The sequence below is a fragment of the Arabidopsis thaliana genome, chromosome 2, assembly GCF_000001735.4.
Source record: "Arabidopsis thaliana chromosome 2, partial sequence".
Lineage (NCBI taxonomy): Eukaryota > Viridiplantae > Streptophyta > Magnoliopsida > Brassicales > Brassicaceae > Arabidopsis > Arabidopsis thaliana.
Genome location: NC_003071.7, coordinates 409,717 through 429,809, shown reverse-complemented (window position 1 = coordinate 429,809; position 20,093 = coordinate 409,717). Strand labels below are relative to the sequence as shown.

Below are 20,093 nucleotides of genomic sequence, written 5' to 3'. Positions count from 1 at the left end.
AACACAATGTGTATAATTGTACTCAATCTTTCAAATCGAATTAAGATAAAATACAACTTCAGTCAACAAAATTTTTTTAGTCAAAATGTACGTGTGTAATTATAATGTTGGCTACTCAATTTAAAATCAAATTAAGTTGGTGAAACAAAAAAAAAGTGGTTATGGGCCGAAATGATTACCGGCCTTGAATATGAGTCCACTGGACGTAATTTTGATATTAAGTATTTGGGTCTCTTATCTCTTAAATGAGTCGCATATGGGCCAGTTGTTGAGCATTATCCATGGAAATCAAAAAGTTGCATGGAAACAGAGACTTTAACAAAAAAAAGCTTCTTCCGGAGATTCATACACATAAATCTCTATCTTCATATCTAGTGTGAATCCAGCTATTGGAAATCTTTGGATGTTTGATCAAGTGTTGAATTTCTCTGTTTGGATGTTGTACATCTTCTTAATTAGTTACATGCTTAATCTTCTTCTTGTTTTTTTTTTTTTGAATACCAGAACATTCTGAACCAAAGCCGTAATTTCCGAAGACCCAAAAGTACAACATGTAACGCGACCTCTAAGCTTTGCCTAGAATATTTACCAATTAAAATAATAATATTTGGTTAATCTTCGTCTTGTTAGCTCATACGTCAGACAATGAAAACAAAAGGTAATTGATGTTTTCATTACTTGAGGATTAGATATTGGTCAAGCTTAGTTGTGGCTATGGGTTAAAGACTAAGATCTCATTAGTAAAAGTGGTATTGAGCTTGCCTTCTCAATGCTATGACAAATACTGTATATTTTATCAATAGTACAATGTAAAGGATAAGGAGAAGAAGTGGGCTTTGATTTTGTTTTTGTCTTCTTCTTCTTCTTCCCCCAAATCTCTTTACCCTACAAATAACCAAAAATAATCTCTTCACCAAAAATATTATATTAAAGTGTCATTTTTAGGATTTTCTAAGAAGAAAAAAAAAACAGGGAAGATCTTTTTAAGCTTCTCTTTCCTCTCTCTTCTATCTTTCTTTCTCTTTCTCAATCTCTCTCAGGTTTCTCTCTCCTCTCTCCAGGAGGTCAAAAAATTCTTTAAAGAGCCGTTTAGACCAAACCCATGTAAGAGATTTCTCTCTCATCAATCTATGTCTCTTTCTCTCTCTTTCGAAAATTATCATTTGCGTCCTCTTTTTGTACTGTTTACTTTGTCTTTCCCATTTCTAGCGATCTTCTCATCGAAGCTTATGACTAATAAAACTCGAGATCTGAAACATTTCTCTCTCAAAAAAAAAATCGAAACTTTATGCTCTGTTTCTTCAGATCTGGTTCTGGGTTTCTCAGATCTAGAGCTCTGCAATATGGGTCTCAAACAAAAATTGAATTCTGATTACAAAAACCCTAATTTTCGTTTCTGGGTACCTCAAAGATCTGTGCTTTCGTTAGAAAATGGATAGATTTTATGTTAATTTCATGGAAATTTCGATGAATTCGAGGTTTAGAATCAGATTCAACCACAAAGTTATAAACTTTTACAATTGTGTTCTGTTATTGTTTTGGATCAAATTGTGTTTAGATTTGACTTTGAATGGCATTGTTTGTAGTTTTATAATCATCAATGGACGATGATGGATTTCGCAATTGGGGATACTATGAACCAGCGGCTGCTTCTTCGTTTAAAGGTAATCTCGGTTTGCAGCTTATGTCTACTATTGACCGGAACACTAAACCGTTTTTACCCGGTCGTGAATCGAATCTTATGATCGGTTCTAACGGTTCGTATCACTCTCGAGAGCAAGACATGAACTATAGCTGGATTAATCAACCAAAGGACAACAAGTTCTTCAACATGTTGCCTATAAGTACACCGAGTTATAGTAATGTGTTGTCGGAAACATCTGGTTCGAATTCGATTCAGATGATACATCAACCGGTTTTGAATTCATCCCGGTTTGAGGAGAATCCGATTCCTCCTCCTGCTCCTTGTGAAGAGCAGACTGGTAAGAAGAGAAAGATGAGAGGCAGCATCGCAACACCAACGGTACCGAAAGCTAAGAAGATGCGTAAACCGAAAGAAGAGAGAGATGTTACTAACAACAATGTTCAGCAGCAGCAGCAGCGTGTGAAACCGGTTAAGAAGAGTGTTGATCTTGTGATTAACGGTGTGAGTATGGACATTTCTGGTTTACCTGTACCGGTTTGTACTTGTACTGGAACTCCTCAACAATGTTACCGTTGGGGTTGCGGCGGATGGCAATCCGCTTGTTGTACGACTAACATTTCGGTGTATCCATTACCGATGAGTACTAAGCGACGCGGTGCAAGGATTTCGGGTAGGAAGATGAGTCAAGGCGCGTTTAAGAAGGTTCTTGAGAAGTTATCAACAGAAGGTTATAGCTTTGGGAATGCGATTGATTTGAAGTCTCATTGGGCTAGACATGGAACCAATAAGTTTGTCACGATCAGATAAAGTTTGAAAAGCTCTTGTTTTTCTTCATTGATCGTGTATATAACAACAAAACTGTGACCTTTGTTTTTCCTTCTTCTTCAAGGTAACTTCTTCGTTTTTAGGGCTTGATCATATCTTAATTCATATTCTGTTTTGTTTGTTTGAAACTATTTCATTCAGCTTTAGGTTTGAAATGTTGACTTGTAACATTAGATGTTGTTTTGATAAAAAATGTTGTTATGTTAAACAATTTTAATGAAGAAGAAAATCTTTTTATAAGATGTTTCAAGGTTGTTTATTTGCATTTTTACCTTATCTTATACACATTAACATACACAGATGTACAAACAACGTTAGACTATAACATGATTAGCTACTAATTACGTGATTAGAAGGTAAGAAAATCTGATGGAGTATTAGAGCGCTCCTCGCTGGTCACCAAATCCACCATATCCGCCGCGGTTACCGGCGTTACTTTTGCGGCTTTCCAATCTAACTCGGGGGCGATATGGAGAAGCTTGTCGAGAACTATCATTTGAGATTCCGTGATTCGCAAGATATTAGAGGTTTCTTGAGCGTTGGTGACACCAAAACCTCTACAGAATTCGAAATACTTGAAGAGTTTTTCTCTCTGCGACAAAGATTTCGCCACGATATTCATCGCCAAATCCGCCTCCGCGGACGATATCTCGAGCATATTCGACTGTACATCGGATAAGAAACCCGCGAATCCGCGGCATATATGACCGTTAATCAAAACAACCTCGCTGATTACATATTCCATAGCTTCGATTACAAGAGGTGTTTCACCAATTGGTTTGATTCTCATCAATGAATCAACTATTCGTTGCATCTTAACGATAATCTCTAATCGAATCATGTTCTTGTTATAATAGAGAATCGATCTTTCGTCAAGAAACATGAAATAAGCGCGAACGAAGATGTTAAACCGACCGGTTCTACTAAACCGAGATTTCCTTCTCCCGAAACCCGAAAGATCGAACGGTAACCGTCCGATCGAATCGACGGTCATGATTCCGGAGAAGAACAAGCCGTGCAATAACATCAAACATTTCAAAGCCACCGTCCAGTTACGCGTGTGTTCCACGCGTAACGAGACGGCGCGTATAATTGGTTTGAAACTGGAAGGGTTGCTCTGTATGTATCTATAGATGAATTGAACGTTTTCGATGTCCATTGAGACATCGTTATGACTCGTCGCTTTGATAACCGCCGCCGTGAATTTTTCATCCGTCGCGGTGATGAGACTGAGTTTGTCCTTTATAGCTCCGGAGACGCGTCTCCACAACTTCATTTTTCGTCTCATGACGATGTTTTAGTTGTTGATGTTTTGTAATTATTCTACGAAGATGATTTGGTTATGATTTCAATTTAGACTTTTAGTTGTTGTAACAAAATTAGTTTCTTACTTTGAAACATTTTTTGTCAAAACGCAAATTGAGAGTTTTTAGTATCTTACGTGTTACGTTATGTATCTGTAAATTACAATTAGCACCTTTGAGATAATTCATATAACAAACAAAAAAAATGAAAATTTGGCGGGTAGTTGTAAGTGTTATCTGCACTAGTTGACACGTGTTATCACTAGTGGCCGTTGGATTAATCTCTGGTTCTTATCCTTGTGATGAGGTTGGTTTGTTCAATGGTGCAGCTACTTTGTTTCATTGAAACGTGAATACATGGCGATTTCAAAGCCACCACCACTACATTTCACTTTCTTTCACAATCAAGATTCTTCAATTGATACATCGGATTCAAACTTAGCACTTTCTATTGATACATCTAGAAGACGAAGAGACGTTTTGCTCACAATTTCAGGTACACTAATCCCTCAACTGTTCTTCTTCGATCGCAAACGCTCTTCTTCTGCGAATGCCGCTGATTTTTTCAACTTCGGAGCTCCTCCACCTGAGCCTGAACGCACCGTGGAACTTGCTCAGGTTTAAACTAGTTATGTCTTTACTTTAATTACATTATTTGTGGTTCATTGAATAGTTTTGGAGGTCCATACATTTTCCTATCTCAATAGTCTCCTAAATGAAAATCAAACTAGAGAATGTAACTTTTGCAAGAATTTAGAGAACACCACTATATCAAAACTCACTTTAGTGATACTTTGATCCTATTGTTTTATATTAGAATTTAGATGTTGTCTCGACTCAACAATTGCTAAACATTTGAGTGACAATGTGTTATTACAACAATAAATTTTGTTTACTTACATGGACAAATGGTAAAGCTCTTTACAATTATATTCCAATGTAAACTTAAAGTCACAAGGTTCAATTTTCTTCTTCAAACATTTTTCTGTTTTTAAGATTACCGAATTTTGATCTACTGATTTATCCGAATTCCAAAGTAAGTTTACAAAAACTTTATTTTAGAGGATATTAAATGCTAAGGCTGATACATACTCCCTCCGTTTCATTATAAGTTGTTTTCAAGTTTCTATGCAAATTATATATTACTTTAATATTTTATGATTATTTATATTATGTAGTCTCTTTTGTGATTGGTTGAACTTTTTAAAAGTAAATATTCTTAATCTGCGTGCTTTTAGCTAAAACAACTTATATTGTGAAACAAAGAGAGTAGATTTGTAAGTTATCAATCACTTTGTATTATTGGGGTTTTAATCCTCCGTAATATGTTTCTGGAAGACTCTTTGTAGCAAGAGTTACAAATTATGAATTCTTCGTGTATTTTGTATATATGGTTGATAGGAAGGATTAAGAAAAAATGCAGAGAATATAAAAAGAATCAAGGAGATTATGATAGAAAAGAAGTTGTGGAAAGAAGGAGGGAAAGAGCTAAGGAGAAGTGCATCAAACATGAAGCAAGACTTTTACTTAATCATCCAAGCAAAGCCTCCTAAGGATAGACCTCTTTTTAGGTCTCTTTATTCCTCTCTCTTTAACTCAATCACCAAGGTACATTTATCTTCATTTTGCTCTCATTACTATATACTCATTACTATTAATTTATTAACTATACTTTGGAAATGGTAGATGGATTATGCAGCTAGAGATGGAGATGAAACTAAGGTGTTGGAGTACTATATTAATATTGTTGCAATCCTCGATGATATCTTCCCTCGAATTTAATTTCGAACAATATAATATTAGTTTAGGCAATCGATTCGCATTTGTTGTCATGTTCTTTCTTGTCTATCCAAAAGAAAACACTAGTGAAAATACAAGTGACAAGAGAAAAAGTTGGCAAATGTTTTTTGTACGATTTATCTTGTCATCTTAAGAAACTTACCTACCTACATAAAGAAATCATAGCATATGTGAGCAAACAACCGTTCAAAAAAAAAAAAAAGCTAAACTTCAAAACATTGCTAATTACTTAAACTCAATCCCCGAGGAGTTATTACCCTATAACACTCTTTTCAAATCACTACGAGATTCATATATACATTTTTACATAACAAATTGTTGGACCTTTGATAAAATCAGAATCAGTATATAAGTAATTCAGCAAAATTTTCTTTTGTTAAACTTTCGACCGAGTTCTTCAACAAGTTAACGAGTTCGAGCCGCAAAAATATAAAATCTCTTGTGTTTATTTAGCAAAATTTGCTTAACAATGTTTGTTTTGTATGAAAATTTTGTGGCTACTTATAGAAATACCGCTAATATTTTACCGTATAATTATGGTATTTTATATAGACTATATTGGTGTATTTATAGTAAGCTTGCTTTTTCCATTCGCATACAAAAACGGCTTGTTGAAGTAAAGCAAAGTGGTGTACCTCATGCTTTCCCCTTAACGGCCGGCTTTAGTGTGTTTTGGTTTTCCTTTTTTGCAATTTGTAATTTTAACGGAATACGAGCAAATCAATAGCTTTTCTCTACATCACCAATCTTCTTCAAAGCCCTAAAAGGGAAAGAAGAAAGGAAAAAAAAAGTAAGACATGAAACAAAGCGAAAGATTGTTCGGATTTTCAAAGAAAGATAGCATCTCCTTTTGTTAAAAGCAAGAAAAGTGTATATAATATATGGTAGTTGTTCTTGTCATCTTTTTAGACCCTGAACATAATAGTGATACAATTCCACAAATACAGTAAAAATTACATTTTTTTATAATGTTTGACTGATTTACAAAGGAGACAAATAAATTGTTTGTTTTACTCTTTTACATTAATATTGTGATTGTCATATATATATTTGATAATTTGTTTATATATAGCGGTTATATATCTATATTTTTTAAAAATATCTGAAAGTTCAGGCCCAAAATCCATACATTTTCAAGAGACGGGACCGAAAAGGTTAAATTCATCTCCTTTGGAAAAAAAGATATCTCTCAACGTGTCTCAAACCCATCACCTCCACCTAGAAAATCCTAAAATTTACCACAGGACCAACATGCTGTTGGTTATATAAGGGTTGTAATGTGATATGTTTTGTAACTTTTTATACACTCCATTAACACAATGCATGTTTTGAAGTTTGGCACCGATTGCTAATATAAAAAAAAAAAAAGACAATCTACAAAAAGTTTGATCACCCATACGCCATTTGAACGATATGAAAATGGTCCTGAAAAAAGAAAGAAAAAATAGTGGAAGGTTAAGGAATCTTTTTCTGCCTCACATCTTTTTTCACTGTGGGGTTAAAAATCCCTCCTTTTCATGCCAAAACCAACTTTTGTTTATTTATTTTTTACCTCTTCGCTTTCTCTTTTATTTTTACCCTTTTATACACACAAACTCTTCTCACATTCACATTCACATTCACATTCCTCCTCTCTCTCATTTCATTTCATCTTCACCAAACTCTCATGGACTTCGATTCCGCAGTGAGTTTTTATTTCCTCTCCTAACCAAATCTTTACTCTACTTATTAATTTTGATATAAACAAACCCTTTGAATTCATTTGTTTTACAAATTTGGACCGTAATTTTTGAACATTACAAAAGGAAACCCTATTATCTGTTTTGTTTTCTTTAGGACAAACGAGAGAGTGTGGAGGAGACAGTGATGATGGAATACGATGAAGAAACCAATCAATTCGACGTTGAATTTTGTCCGGTTGAGCATCCTATTGAACCGGAGGAAGAAGATCGTCCGGTTAAATGTCCCGTACCAATATCATCTTCTCTCATCCACGTAAGTGAAAATAATTACACCAAATCAAAAATTTCTCATATAACCAATTAAATCACAGCTTTTAAATTGTGAAGAAACCAAAGGAGAAATCGAAACCGGGGTGGGTTAAACACAGAGCCAGCAGCTACGAAACTCCGGTTTATCCACCGCCACGTCATCATGTACGTAACGTACGAAAGAGACACAACTCGTTTGACGTGGAAGGGAACAACAATTTCTTCACGAGATCTCATGATGATGACGAAACCACCTCTCGAAGATCCAACGTCACGTTCTACCGAGTTCTTCAACAAGTTCAGGAGTTCGAGTCGTAACAAAATATCAAATCTCTTTGAGATGTTTATGTTGGGGTAATGTAGTAGTTCTATGTAGTACCAAAGTTTCGGTATACTTGTTATTTATATTGTTATTCGGTGATAACCGGTCCGGTCAGATTCGGTTAACAGCTTAAAAAATGTTATAATTTCTACTTTTCTAGTTTCTTATGAGTGCATGGGCATTTTCAGTATAATCCTACGTTAGAATGGGCCGTGTTTTATGAAAGTCAATATATGGGCTTAACTGGGCTATACTTTCTAAGTTCAAATAATTTGTTATATATATTTTTTTTTCCCATCAATTTTATGATCTTGCTGACTTGCACCATATTTTTACGCTCGCTACTGTCTTTGGTAAACATGTGAAGAGGAATACGTATTTATAGGTCTAGGCGTTCGGATATTCAGATCGGGCTTGGGTTTGATTTTTTGGGTTAAGTTTTTTTGGATTTAGAATCTAGAATCTGTTCAGATATTTTAAAACTTCAGCTTTGGGTCGGGTTCGATTAGGTATTTCGGGTTTGGAATCGAGTATACCCAAAGTATCCAAATATCGAATTTTTGTATTCGAGTCTATGTAAACTATTGGATAATACCCAAAAAATCTACAAACCCGAGTGCTTTTTAGAGCCAAAAGTAGTTAAAAGATTCGAAAAAACTTTACATTCAAATATTTTAGACACTTAGGTTATTACAAATATAAATATTACTAATATATTTAACTATACACTTATATTTCGGGCATGTTCGGGTACTTGTTCGCGTTTGGTTCGGGTTTGGGTTCAGGTTTTTGGGTTATGAAGTTTAGGATCTGCATGGATATTTTGAACTTCGGTACGAGTTCGGATTCGGATCGAGATTTTTGGGTCGGATTTGATTCGGTTCTTTGGGTTCGGGTATTATGCCCAGGTTTACGTATTCATTTGATTTGAGTTGCGAAGTAAAGATGTGCTTTATGTGATATCTAAAGCTCTCTACTAGAAGCACATACGCACATCTTCATAGCTCAAAGCAAATACGTATAACCAAACCAAAGATGTTCGCAAAACAAAAAATGAATGTGCTTCTCAAGTTAAGGTTAACAGAGAATGCAATGTTAAGTGATCACAATGTTATTGAGTAAAATTTTAATGAAAAAAATATGCATAATACAATGAATTGTTTACGCATGAATCTCTAAAGTACGAGAAAAAAAACTTCATTTCCATAGTTGTTGATGAACTTGGCTCTGTTTTTTCTTTGTGACAAAAACTGAACAGCAACACATAATGAATCTATCCATCTTAATTCTCTAGTTTAAGTACACGCAAAATGGTTAAATTTCAAAAGCAAGACTAATTTAAAGCACAAAAATATAGCAAATACGTATATTATACACAAATACGTACGCACAACAATGACCATTCACACACTTTCACACTGGCATTACACAAAACAATAGTATTCTTCACTTCAAAATAGAAAACTTGTAACCTCTAAAGAATAACAAATTTCACATTTATTTTTTTTACTCTTATCTCACCATATCTCCTAAAAGTCAGTCACCTTCTGTATTCACAAGTCTCCTTCCTTCTTCTTCACTTCCTTCTTTTTTTACCATTAACATTACTCCACAAATCCTGCATCATAGATCCAACTTCTAACATCAATCTCTGTCTACACAAAGTTTCAGATCACCACAAGAACAATTGATGCTTTAAAGTTTTGATTATTTCTCTTACCGGTGGAAAAGAGAGTCAAGTCAGCCTTGGAGAGGCGAGTCTGGCTCAGAGCTATAAATCGATGTGTAGGTAGTAGAAACAGTATCTTCCTTTTGCATGGCCACATAGTTTAAGGGAGTAGTAGAGAGTCTTCTAACTTCTTTGAAATACCCGTTTTGGCGATGATGACCAGAGTAAGATCTTGGGGTTAGAAGAACGTCAGGAGTTGTTGTCCCTACCGAGCCTCTACGAGGCGTGGGAGGCACTGAACCATTCCCATTGCTAATGTTGAAACCATTGGGCTTTCTGAAGCTGCTGCTTCTTCTTGGACTCGGTTTTGATCCGTAAATGGATTCCCTTTGGGTTAGTAGGAGATCCTGCCTCTTCTTTTGATCCTGCACAAAGGATATAGAGCTTGTTTTAAAACGGGAAAACGAAAAAATCTTGAGTGGTTTTAAGAGAGTGTTTTGGGACAAACCCTGTATCTTTTCTTTTCCTCTTCCTGTTGTTTCCTTGTCAGTTTATAGTCTTCTAGTATGTTAACCAATCGAACCTACAAAAAGTAGTCACAAGAATCAAAGAAAGGACTTTGGCAGTTCATGACTCTGCACTTACTTTAAATAGTTTTAGCTTACACCGTCGTATAGAAATGACTTCTGCATGTCTTCTTCCCACACAAGTGTTTTCTTGATAAGAGTGTCAACCATTCCTGAAGTAAATAACACACAAAGGTATAAGCTTACAATTATTCATTTGATTTAATCTTCAAAAACTAGTATAATGCGAAAGGAGCAAAGTACCGGGGATCTTATTGATTGTAACCCGAGCTCGCTCTGCACGCTTGAGGTTTACATGTCCCCCTCTTCCAGCACTATACCGGTTCTCATCCTAAAACCAAATAAAGAATTTTTAGAATACATTTTTCTTTTATGAGTTTTTTGTTTTAAGGTTCTCATACCAGATTATACTCTTCCAGCCAATTTTCTTCTTCACATGCAGAGAGCCAACGGTCAATTCTGTCCATGATATCTTTTCGACTCTGTGCTTCGTCTTTAATTTTGTTTATTTGCATTTCAATATTTGCAAGAAGCTCTGAAGGGTCCACTAATCCTGAAGAAACATAAGGAAGCTAGGCTTAAAAACAAGTTGAAGTGGCAAGAATAAACCAACTATTCAAAAAAACCAAACCTCAATCACATATACCAGAATCTATTAATGCCGTTGATTTCTCAGCGGAAGTGCTTGTGTCAGGTTGAATGTGAGTTAGTCTGCAAAGATCCTCTAACTCGGATCTTCGTTTCATTACAAGCTCCTTCATTCTGCTTGCTTTCAGTTTACTGAGACTGTCCACTTCCGTAGATACCTATTGTAAAACCAAAACAAAGACTCAAATCAAGAACGAGGTTAAAGATGTAGATGTAGAATTATATAAGTGCTTCTACTGAACCTGTTCAATTGTTTCGGTCGAAAGGATTCCCGGCTCAGTGATATTAGCTTCAGATGATCTTACAACATAAGTAACTTTCCCAAATTTAGTTCTGTCTTCCTGTGGTGTGTCCATTAGATTCCATAGCTCGAAGAGTGAAGCCACTACATCCTTTAGCTGCAGATTTAGAAGTATTATTGAGAACACAAAAATGACAAGTCAATAAATGAATATGACATAGAAGAATAGTATTGTTCAAACAAGTATATAAATACAAGTCTACCTTTTGAAATCGGGATTTTCTTTCAGTTTTAAGCTTTTGAATCATGTGCTCAAGACCCTCTAATGTGCTATCACTAATGTTTGTAGATTGCTCTTGGTCTGTTCTATGCAAGCTTGGATGAACTGCACTAACTGTTTGACTAAAGTCAACTCCAAGAACACCGCATAGTGCGTGGACTTCGTTGACATAACCCAACACTTTGTTGAGACGATCAGACTGCATAAAAGGAACATAATCATGTTTATAAGAAAACAGAAATGATGGATATTTGTTGTTCATTGCTCTTACCTTTTCCTTTTGAAGTGTGCGGAGATGTGTTTGATACTCGTTAAGGTTCCTCAAAGTCAAGTCTTGTTCTTCAAGAGTCAATGAAATGTTCATGGCCTTGTTGAGATGGTCACTGTATCCTGAGATTTCCCCACTAATCTTCTCAATTTGCGCCTTTATATCGGAAAACTGCTTCATTCTCTCCTCTTTTTGAATTCTCAATTCCTCAACTAGAGGTGTCACAGCTGCAAGCTTTTCTTTCAATGATTTTGAACCTTTATCCAGTTTAATCTGAACATCAAAATGCAAGAAAACACACAAATTTTTTAGCAATAGTTGTTAAGCTAAAACACACAATCTAAATCGATCTATCATGAAGATAGCTATGTACCGGTGAGTTGATGTTTAACACACCAAGGGCAGCCATTAAAGAAGCAACTTCAGCTTCTATTGATGCAACAGACTGATGAAGCTTTGCCTTAGAATTTGCAGCCTCATCAACTTTTCTTTGATAGATTTGAAGACATTCTCTCTCTAATTCCATAAGCATTCTATCTTTCTCAGTCTCAGTCTCACCAATTTCAACCCATATTTTCTGTTTCATACACCCAAAAAAAACCCCATTAAACTCATGAAATCAATCACAATACAACACAAAAACAGAGATTTTCTAGTACAAGAGCTTATGCATGAAATTAAAACCAAAGAACATCAACACATGAAGACCAAAAAAAAAGTAAAGAAATTTCCAGAAACTGACATGTTTTAGTCAAAATTCACAGGAATCCTTTTGACCTAAGAGAAGAAAAGATAATGAAAACAAAAGACTAAAAATTCAGTTAAATTGTCTCTACCAAACTCATTATGAGTCCAATCCTTTAACCCTTGAGAGTTAAAAAAAAACAAAGACTTTTTTTTTTATCATCAACCGTCATCGTCAAGAAACCAACAAATCAAAAAGAGAGGAAGAAAAACAAACCTGAAGCTCACGGAGAAGATTATTACAAGTAGTATTCGTACGGAAAAACAGAGCATTGGGACTTCCAATTTCCAGCATTTTCAGCTAAAATTTTCCTCACTCGAATCTTGAAGCAAGCAAAAAGGTTTTCTTCACAGAAATGGTGGTTAATCGAAAAAGAAAGAGACAATTACTTGTAGAAACAAGGAATCAGATCTGAAGCTTGAAGATGAGACAAACATTATTAAGCTCTCATAACTTTACTTTGCAGAGGAAAGAAACAAAAGAGAGAAACAAAGATAAATTTTTTGCTGAATTAAGCTAAAGAAAAGAGAATGAACAGAGAGAAAAGAACAGGTAGAGCAACAGAGAAGAGAGTTACAGAAGAAATAATAATCAGCTTCTTTTAAAAATCGTTGTAAATAGTAACGTTGTAATTTATTATAACACTTTATTAGAGTATTATATTATTCTCTTTCACGGAAAAATACGATAAATTGGCGAAAAGACCGACGACGGGTACGGTGCGGGTGAGTGTGCCAGACGATAAGCGCGTTGCCGGTAATGGAGCGTGAAGGGTACGAACCAGTTAGAGTTGAAGGAGGAGAGTCACGCGAGAGTTATCAGAGAGAGTGTGTTAGTGTTTTTCTTTGGTGTCGTGTAGTGGTGATAGAAGAAGAGTCACTGACATAAGTAGCTGTGTTTTGACGGTGAAGTGTAAACTTTACGATAATTTTTTGCTTTCATTTAAAATTATATATTTTTAATTTCTGACTAGTAACTGCGTTTTACGAAAAAGTGCGATACGGTTCGAATAGTAACAAAAATACATAGATACATATGTATATGTAAAGATTTTAATACTGTTACAGCACTGTTGCGCTGCGGTTTTGGGTGCAGTCTATGTCACCATTAATATGAATTATTTGTTTTTTTTATTAAAAGATGTTTGTATACAAGGTATATAAACTCTTCAGAAAAACGTTCTTTCAATTTTTTTTTCTATCATTTACAACATTTATTATATTTTCATGATTTTAGTAATATAATTAAACAACTAACATTTTTTTTAAAAAAAATATTAGGGTTGGACAAAATATTCGTTAGATTTGTTTCGATCTGTTATTTGATTCAATTCGATTTAGAAAGATCGAATATTCGTACATTTGCGAAGCAAATCAAATAAAAGAAATAGATATATCCATTATTCTAAGATAAAGACCATGTATACATTTTTTTTTGTTCAGTCAATAAAATCCTATAGCAAATTAGGTATGACATATGAACTCAACAGAAATTAGACGAAAATATATAACTATACATCACACAATATACAACTGCATGTATAAAAAGTAGGTGCATATGTTATCTCTCATATTAGAAATGTAACATTGTATTCGAATCACATATGAAAATGTTCTTCTGGTGAGTAGTAATAGAATAAAACATATACTCAACCAAACAATAATCATGAGAAGAGGATTTACCACAAATGGGGAGGACAGAGTCTTCTATTGTTATTGCGTGGACTCTAATTAATTAAGGATGATGATGATACTATGTACCCCTCTTAATAACAAGAAAGATGCCAATTTGGTCTAATCAAAAGTATGGTCTCTCTCATTACCGCTCTTCTCCACCAGTTTCATCGAGAAAAGTAGATGTCTATTTTTTAAATTAATTTAATTAACAACTTTTGTTTTAGTATCCCATTCCCATCCAAACATAATTATTGCTCGCTCCCCGTACCAACTAATCAAGCTGCAAATCATTATATGTATATATATACATATACAATATTATATATTAGATTTTGTTTTACCAAAATAGTTTTATTATAAACGAGTAACGATCAAGCTTAATAATTTTATAAAATTAGTATACGTATCATTTTACCATACATAAGTTTTTATTCAAATTCTTTTACCATATATTTCTACAGTGTAAGTGTCTAATTAATTTTTTTTTGTTTAACTGAATTATATATATCTCTATAATTTTTTGGAATTAAAAGACAAAAGATGACACATAAACTCCTAACATAAAGAACCAGAAAAATAACATTTAAGGTGGTTGGGCAGAAAACAACAAGTAGAATAGGTTTCAACTTTGGGTAGGGTAATGAAATTTTTAATACGGTCCATGCAATTATACAGTAAGTCAATAACCATAAGACTTATTCGTAGCAATTTAAATTCCATGATTCTATCATTAAGTATATGATCTAAATAATTATGGGAGTAGTTTATATATACTTCTCTCAATAATTAGGCTTGGGTAACTTAATAAAACAGAATTAGACACATAAACTAACAATCTTTACGAAAACTTTTGTTTTTTTTGGATTTGTTTCTGTATCTCCCAATTTAATACCGCATGTGTGGGAGACTGAATATTAAAAGTCAACGTCGTGCTGGATACAGTCGTGATACGATTATGAAGAAACATAATCACTTTTATACTATTAGAAGAGGAATGTACTTAACTAATAATCACATTATTCGTTTTATATATTAAGATTGATAAAGTAGAAAGCAAAGAGAATTATTTATCAAAACAAAACTAAATGAGATTTAAATACTGAAAAGAGGTATAAAATCACTTTAATAATGTGCTTAACCCCCTTAGGATGCTACTGGGATTAAGTGTCTAATCATATCATCTAATCATATCATCTAATCATATACTTATCTAGTGGTTGGATTTTATCATCGACATGGCACACCCAATTCACAACTCAACAGTCCTGAATTATTGATTGTTTGAGAATAATAATTAAAAAAACTATACAATTTGGAAGGGTTTATTGAAATTTTTGTTATAGCACAGCTCACATTTGTTTTGTGTAATAGTAAATATTACAGTGAAGTTAGGATTCCGCCAGAGAAAGCTTGCAAACAAAAATCTATAAATGCCAAGCAAACTTAGTTATTTCTCTCTTTATTTTCACATTTTTTTGTCTTTTCTTTTGTCAACTTTAGTTATTTGTCTCTTATGTTGGGTGAGATTTTTCGGTTAAATAGTGAAACTAATTATTTGGAGAAGACAAAGCCTAATGTGGGTACAGTAAGGACAAATATTCGGAGTTAAAGTACCAATATCATTTAGGAGAAGATATAATAAATTCGCACATTTATGTAGGTGAAAATAAAATTATTTTAGATGGTTCGAAGTGGATCTAGTAACTCACATGCATGGTATGTCGCATCGCAACCGTCATTGCCTTGTGAAGCATACACATATCATTAGATCCACATGTATTATGCATATCGATCAATCTATCCGATTTACATATATACATACACATTTATACGATTTAAAATTTCATAAAACGTTATAGAATACACGTGTCCCAACTCTCAAAACTTTTTAGTGATATCAAGAGTGGAATGACTCTAAAGATTTTGCAATATTATAGCAATGATGTAATTGTGCGGAATTGTCATTTTTATTAGGATGTTTCATACTTCAAAAAAACTTATCATTCTACTACAGTTTTTTCAATTGAATAACCTCTGTTAGTTCTATCACTAATTGTGCAGAATTTAACTCTAATTATAGGTGATAATGATATAGTGGAATTTATATTTAACGATCTATATAAAACAGTTTGAAGGCGAGAAAATTAAATTTTAAAAGTAGGAAAATGCGTATTTGATGTGTATATAATAAGCATGTGTGTGTGTATATAGACCCTACATGTTCATATATATCTTTAAAATATATATACAATTTCTATTTTAAATTTTAATTTGTGTTTTTTAAAAAAGGAGTAGATAGGAAGGGATTAAAGATGCGTGTACCTGTAGGGTTTAAGGAGAGTTCGAGTAAAGGACATGAGCAAGTATGTATTCAACAAGCTCCACCACCTCCCTTTCTTCCTTATTTGTCACCATTTTAACTGCCAAAAATACAAAATTCATAATCATCATATTAAAAAAGATAAAGAGACAATTTAAGATGGGACTGTTACTCAAAACTCAAAAGGACTCCTTGGAAACTACTCCTAACTCAACAAACATCTTTGGTGTACATTTCTGGTTATATTTTATGTATGAGCCTCTTAAACAAACAAACAAAGAATCGAGCTTTAAGTGAAAGCAAGATAACATAAATATAAAATGGAATTAGAAAAATTTTAAAGTTTGTTATGAAAATAGCTCATATTTGTCATTATCCCAAGAACTAAAAATCTCAATGGAAGCTTTTGCTATCTATTGAATTTCAAAAATACTTATTTGAAGTTGTTGTTATTTCACAACATCATATCCATTTTTTGAAAATCAAACTGAAAATGAAAATGGTAGGTGGTCGAAGTAGGGCCAAATAATATTGATGAATAATTAAACTATACATCCCCTACTCATAAAAATTAGGGTCATCATTGCCTCCAAGTCTTAAATTTTTGTTGTTTCTATTCTCTAGTAACAGAGTCATGTAACACAGAAGCAGAATAAAACTATGTCTAGTGCCTACCCTCTCCTAACCTTAGAAACCTCACTCTACTTCTTTCTAGTTTCGACAATGGTCCCTATAAATAAGATAGGCCTAACATTTTTTTAACTTTATACTAAAGACTCTACCACGTGGATCAACATGTACATGTGTATATAAAAGAGTAGGTGAAAGATTTAGACAGAAATCATGTCTTCTAGAATTTGGTATAGTTCGAAAGAGATCCTATTTGTTACCATGAAATGTGAAAAAAAACTGAAAAGGAGTATATAGAGAACAAATCTCAGAACAATGTAGTGTAGACTCCATAAATGAAGAAGAATAAATTTTGGAGAGGGACCCGAAGAAATAAATAGAAATAGACTTTTCTTCTTTCTATCTTTTTGTGTATGTGTGTGAGTGTGTAACAGCTATAACTCCATGAAAATGAGGTATGTTTTTTCAATAAGATAAAGGAAATGCTGACGTTTGACTAGTGACTTCTACTATTACTGTCTCCTATATCTTATACGGTCCGGTACAATATTTGAGTGGTCCGGACCGGAGATATGTTAGGTTTAGCAAAATGTTATGGACCACAAAAGATCTGATTGATCCGTAAACCGTATATACGTATATGGCCGGTGGTCAGAACTGATAAGTCAACCTTGATGGGCTCATTATCATAATAATTAAGTATTAGGTGAGGAACATACAATGTCCAGGTCTAAGGGGCAATTTGAAGAAGACCTTGAAGTGTGAACAAGACACTCTTTTTTGTGATGTTGAAATGCATTGTCAAAAAGGTGAACATTGGGCCTTATTGATCCTATATGCTATAACCTGTTTCTAACTTATTCAGTATCCTATGACTTGATTAATATAAATCTATCATTGGTAATTGTATTTATAAAATGGTTTTGATAGAAAGAGCAGAAAGATGAATGCTTACCCCAGGGGAGAATAGGGAATTCGTACTGCTGTTTAGGCACTGTTATTATGTAAGAAGAGACCTGTGGCCAAGAGAATAACACCATTTTAGTTTCATTTTTAATGTCTATTCAAACAGATGGTAATGGAGAGCAATTAAGGAAAAAAAAACAGAGGGTAATGGAGAGCAAATAAGTTTACCAAAATGGAAGCAGCCAGAGATTTTGAAGATTGATAAAGAAGGGATGTGTCCTCTTTCTCGTAAAGAAGATCCATCATGTCCATACATGCTTCAAAGTTCAACTGTTCCCCAACTTTTGCAACTTCTCTGATAGAAGAAAATATGGTTAAGGAGTTAGATAATAACAACATGGACTAGCACAATATCATTCAGGAGCGTTAAGACTTTAGATACTTGATAAGGATGAAACAACTTACTTGAACTGAATAAGAAGATCTTCAAGCCGTGTATAAGCTATATTTAGAGTGCCAATCTCAAATTTCAGAACCTGCTCCTCATGTTCAATGAGGAAGAGAGACATTTAGTTCGAATGAGCTTCTAGCCTTCTATAGCGTAAACAACATTCCCACAAGTGTACAATGGTTACCTTCAGAAAAACCAGTTCCTGCAAAAGAAACCTCAAAACTCATTGAAAGCATCAAACAAAATTCAGTCACAGATTTAAGGTTTTCAAGACTATCTTACTGCATCCAAGAAATCGCGAACCATGAAGAGTTGCTCAGTAATCACTTTATCCCCAAAGGATTTCAAACTATGAACCGATAAACCTCGTGTACAATGCATCTGCAGAAGCAAACAATTCAGTTCTAGGTACACATATAAGAGAACAAACACACAAAAAACAATAGCAGAAGCAAAGAAGTAGACCCACTTTACATGAGATCCAAATGGAGATTAACACAAATAACTGCAGATTGCTTTCATTCAAAGGTTGCAATAGCCAATGTTCTGCTTTCTTTTTCTGTAAAAACCTATAAACCCAAAGATTCACAAACATGACTATAGTTTTCACCATAACTCTAGAATCCATTATACAAGACTTGATCCAAAGCTAATAAACTGAAAATTATGAAATCATCCAACATGAATATAAGCCTAATGTTAGTTGATCTCGAGTCAAATACTAACACATCGTAAATCTATCAATCCTCCGAAAACAAGCACTGATCCAAATATATACACCGACATTGATTACCGATTTCGTCAATTATACCCTAAAATCAATCGAATTCACTAAAAATTACTCAAATCAGGAATCATTGGAAGAGGAAAATGGTAATACCTGACTAAATTAGGACGAAATCGATCGAAGAATAGCGATAGAGCTGAATATTTAACGATCGGAGGAAGTTCGAGTAGCTTTCACGATGAGAAACAAAATTTTTGAAGAAATCAGGAGAGAAAATTTTGAAGTGAAAGGGAAAAAACATCAACAGATAACGATTGAGAAGAAGAAGATCAAACTTACAGTAGTAGATTGAATCAAGAACTCGACTAATCTCCGACGAAGATGACCGATCTCTGTAGACATCTCTCTCTCTCTCTGATTTTGGAGCTCTCCGTGAAAATTTTGAAACGTTTCAATGGCGCTGAAACTCGAAATGCCGATAATTTCATTTTCATATCATTTAGATGGGCCTGGGCTCGTTATCTTAAATAGGCCCAATATACAATTTGATATTCATAATCCCAAGTTTTCTTTTCTTTTTCGCAATTTGCAAGTAAATAATATACAATTTTTTTATTTTTTTTCGACAAAATTTTTTTTAGTGATTTAGTGGAACATTGGATTCATTTGTCTTTTTTTTTTTTTTAACTTTCTTACAAAGATCCATTTATTTATTGGTAATGAGATATTTTTGTTCCCTAATTTTTGACAACGAGTCACTTCTTTATTGGTGATTGGCTGATTAGATATTTTTTATTTGTATGTTTCCCATTTAGATGTACAGTATTTGTGTTTGAAGAAATTGATTATTTTTCTGATTATCTTAGATATGTCCACTAAAAATATAATTTTCATAAGCGAATTTTTTGTTGGTATTTTGCAAGTACATAATTATGGATTAGCGAAAACAAAATTATTGTAACGATCCAATTTTGTATTGGTAAAGAGATTATTGTCTATTTTATTTTTCCCTTTTTCTTACAACAATTCATTTGTTTATTAGTAATGAGATATTTTGC

At 33.8% G+C, this 20,093-nt stretch overlaps 6 protein-coding genes across 8 annotated transcripts; 3 read left to right on the top strand and 3 right to left on the bottom strand.

The window, feature by feature from the left end:
• Positions 1-909: 909 nt before the first annotated feature.
• Positions 910-2,696, top strand: BPC1 (basic pentacysteine1). Of its 2 annotated transcripts, NM_126254.3 has the most exons (2): positions 910-1,104; positions 1,587-2,696. In NM_126254.3, the coding sequence occupies exon 2, from the start codon at positions 1,601-1,603 to the stop codon at positions 2,450-2,452; it is 852 nt and encodes a 283-aa protein (NP_565279.1). In that variant the 5' UTR covers positions 910-1,104; positions 1,587-1,600; the 3' UTR covers positions 2,453-2,696. The 2 variants fall into 2 exon arrangements, with proteins under 2 accessions (NP_565279.1, NP_973398.1); NM_201669.2 differs by having other exon boundaries at positions 910-2,696.
• A 22-nt stretch (positions 2,697-2,718) lies between these two features.
• AT2G01920 (ENTH/VHS/GAT family protein) lies at positions 2,719-3,758 on the bottom strand (the record flags this gene model as incomplete). Its single annotated transcript, NM_126253.2, has 1 exon — positions 2,719-3,758. One exon carries the CDS (start codon positions 3,756-3,758, stop codon positions 2,820-2,822), a length of 939 nt encoding a protein of 312 aa, NP_178301.1. The 3' UTR covers positions 2,719-2,819.
• A 241-nt stretch (positions 3,759-3,999) lies between these two features.
• Positions 4,000-5,750, top strand: PQL3 (PsbQ-like 3). The gene is made up of 3 exons (NM_001035870.4): positions 4,000-4,392; positions 5,176-5,382; positions 5,461-5,750. Exons 1-3 carry the CDS (start codon positions 4,132-4,134, stop codon positions 5,554-5,556), a joined length of 564 nt encoding a protein of 187 aa, NP_001030947.1. The 5' UTR covers positions 4,000-4,131; the 3' UTR covers positions 5,557-5,750.
• A 1,416-nt stretch (positions 5,751-7,166) lies between these two features.
• On the top strand, positions 7,167-8,202 carry AT2G01913 (uncharacterized protein). The gene is made up of 3 exons (NM_001035869.3): positions 7,167-7,258; positions 7,411-7,569; positions 7,644-8,202. Exons 1-3 carry the CDS (start codon positions 7,241-7,243, stop codon positions 7,881-7,883), a joined length of 417 nt encoding a protein of 138 aa, NP_001030946.1. The 5' UTR covers positions 7,167-7,240; the 3' UTR covers positions 7,884-8,202.
• Positions 8,203-9,148: 946 nt separating this feature from the next.
• On the bottom strand, positions 9,149-13,789 carry ATMAP65-6 (Microtubule associated protein (MAP65/ASE1) family protein). 2 transcript variants are annotated; one of them, NM_126252.4, is made up of 12 exons: positions 12,542-13,789; positions 11,954-12,157; positions 11,584-11,853; positions 11,296-11,511; positions 11,034-11,189; positions 10,790-10,949; positions 10,545-10,696; positions 10,387-10,474; positions 10,222-10,295; positions 10,065-10,139; positions 9,608-9,981; positions 9,149-9,505 (listed from the first exon to the last, which is right to left on the bottom strand). In NM_126252.4, exons 1-11 carry the CDS (start codon positions 12,617-12,619, stop codon positions 9,628-9,630), a joined length of 1,827 nt encoding a protein of 608 aa, NP_178300.3. In that variant the 5' UTR covers positions 12,620-13,789; the 3' UTR covers positions 9,149-9,505; positions 9,608-9,627. The 2 variants fall into 2 exon arrangements, with proteins under 2 accessions (NP_178300.3, NP_001030945.1); NM_001035868.2 differs by lacking the exon at positions 12,542-13,789 and adding an exon at positions 12,323-12,383 and having other exon boundaries at positions 9,222-9,505.
• A 20-nt stretch (positions 13,790-13,809) lies between these two features.
• On the bottom strand, positions 13,810-19,489 carry CYCJ18 (cyclin J18). Its single transcript, NM_001035867.3, has 9 exons — positions 19,375-19,489; positions 19,189-19,265; positions 18,778-18,877; positions 18,591-18,689; positions 18,493-18,510; positions 18,323-18,393; positions 18,086-18,212; positions 17,907-17,967; positions 13,810-16,421 (listed from the first exon to the last, which is right to left on the bottom strand). The coding sequence occupies exons 1-9, from the start codon at positions 19,435-19,437 to the stop codon at positions 16,333-16,335; spliced, it is 705 nt and encodes a 234-aa protein (NP_001030944.1). The 5' UTR covers positions 19,438-19,489; the 3' UTR covers positions 13,810-16,332.
• Between the last annotated feature and the right edge of the window lie 604 nt (positions 19,490-20,093).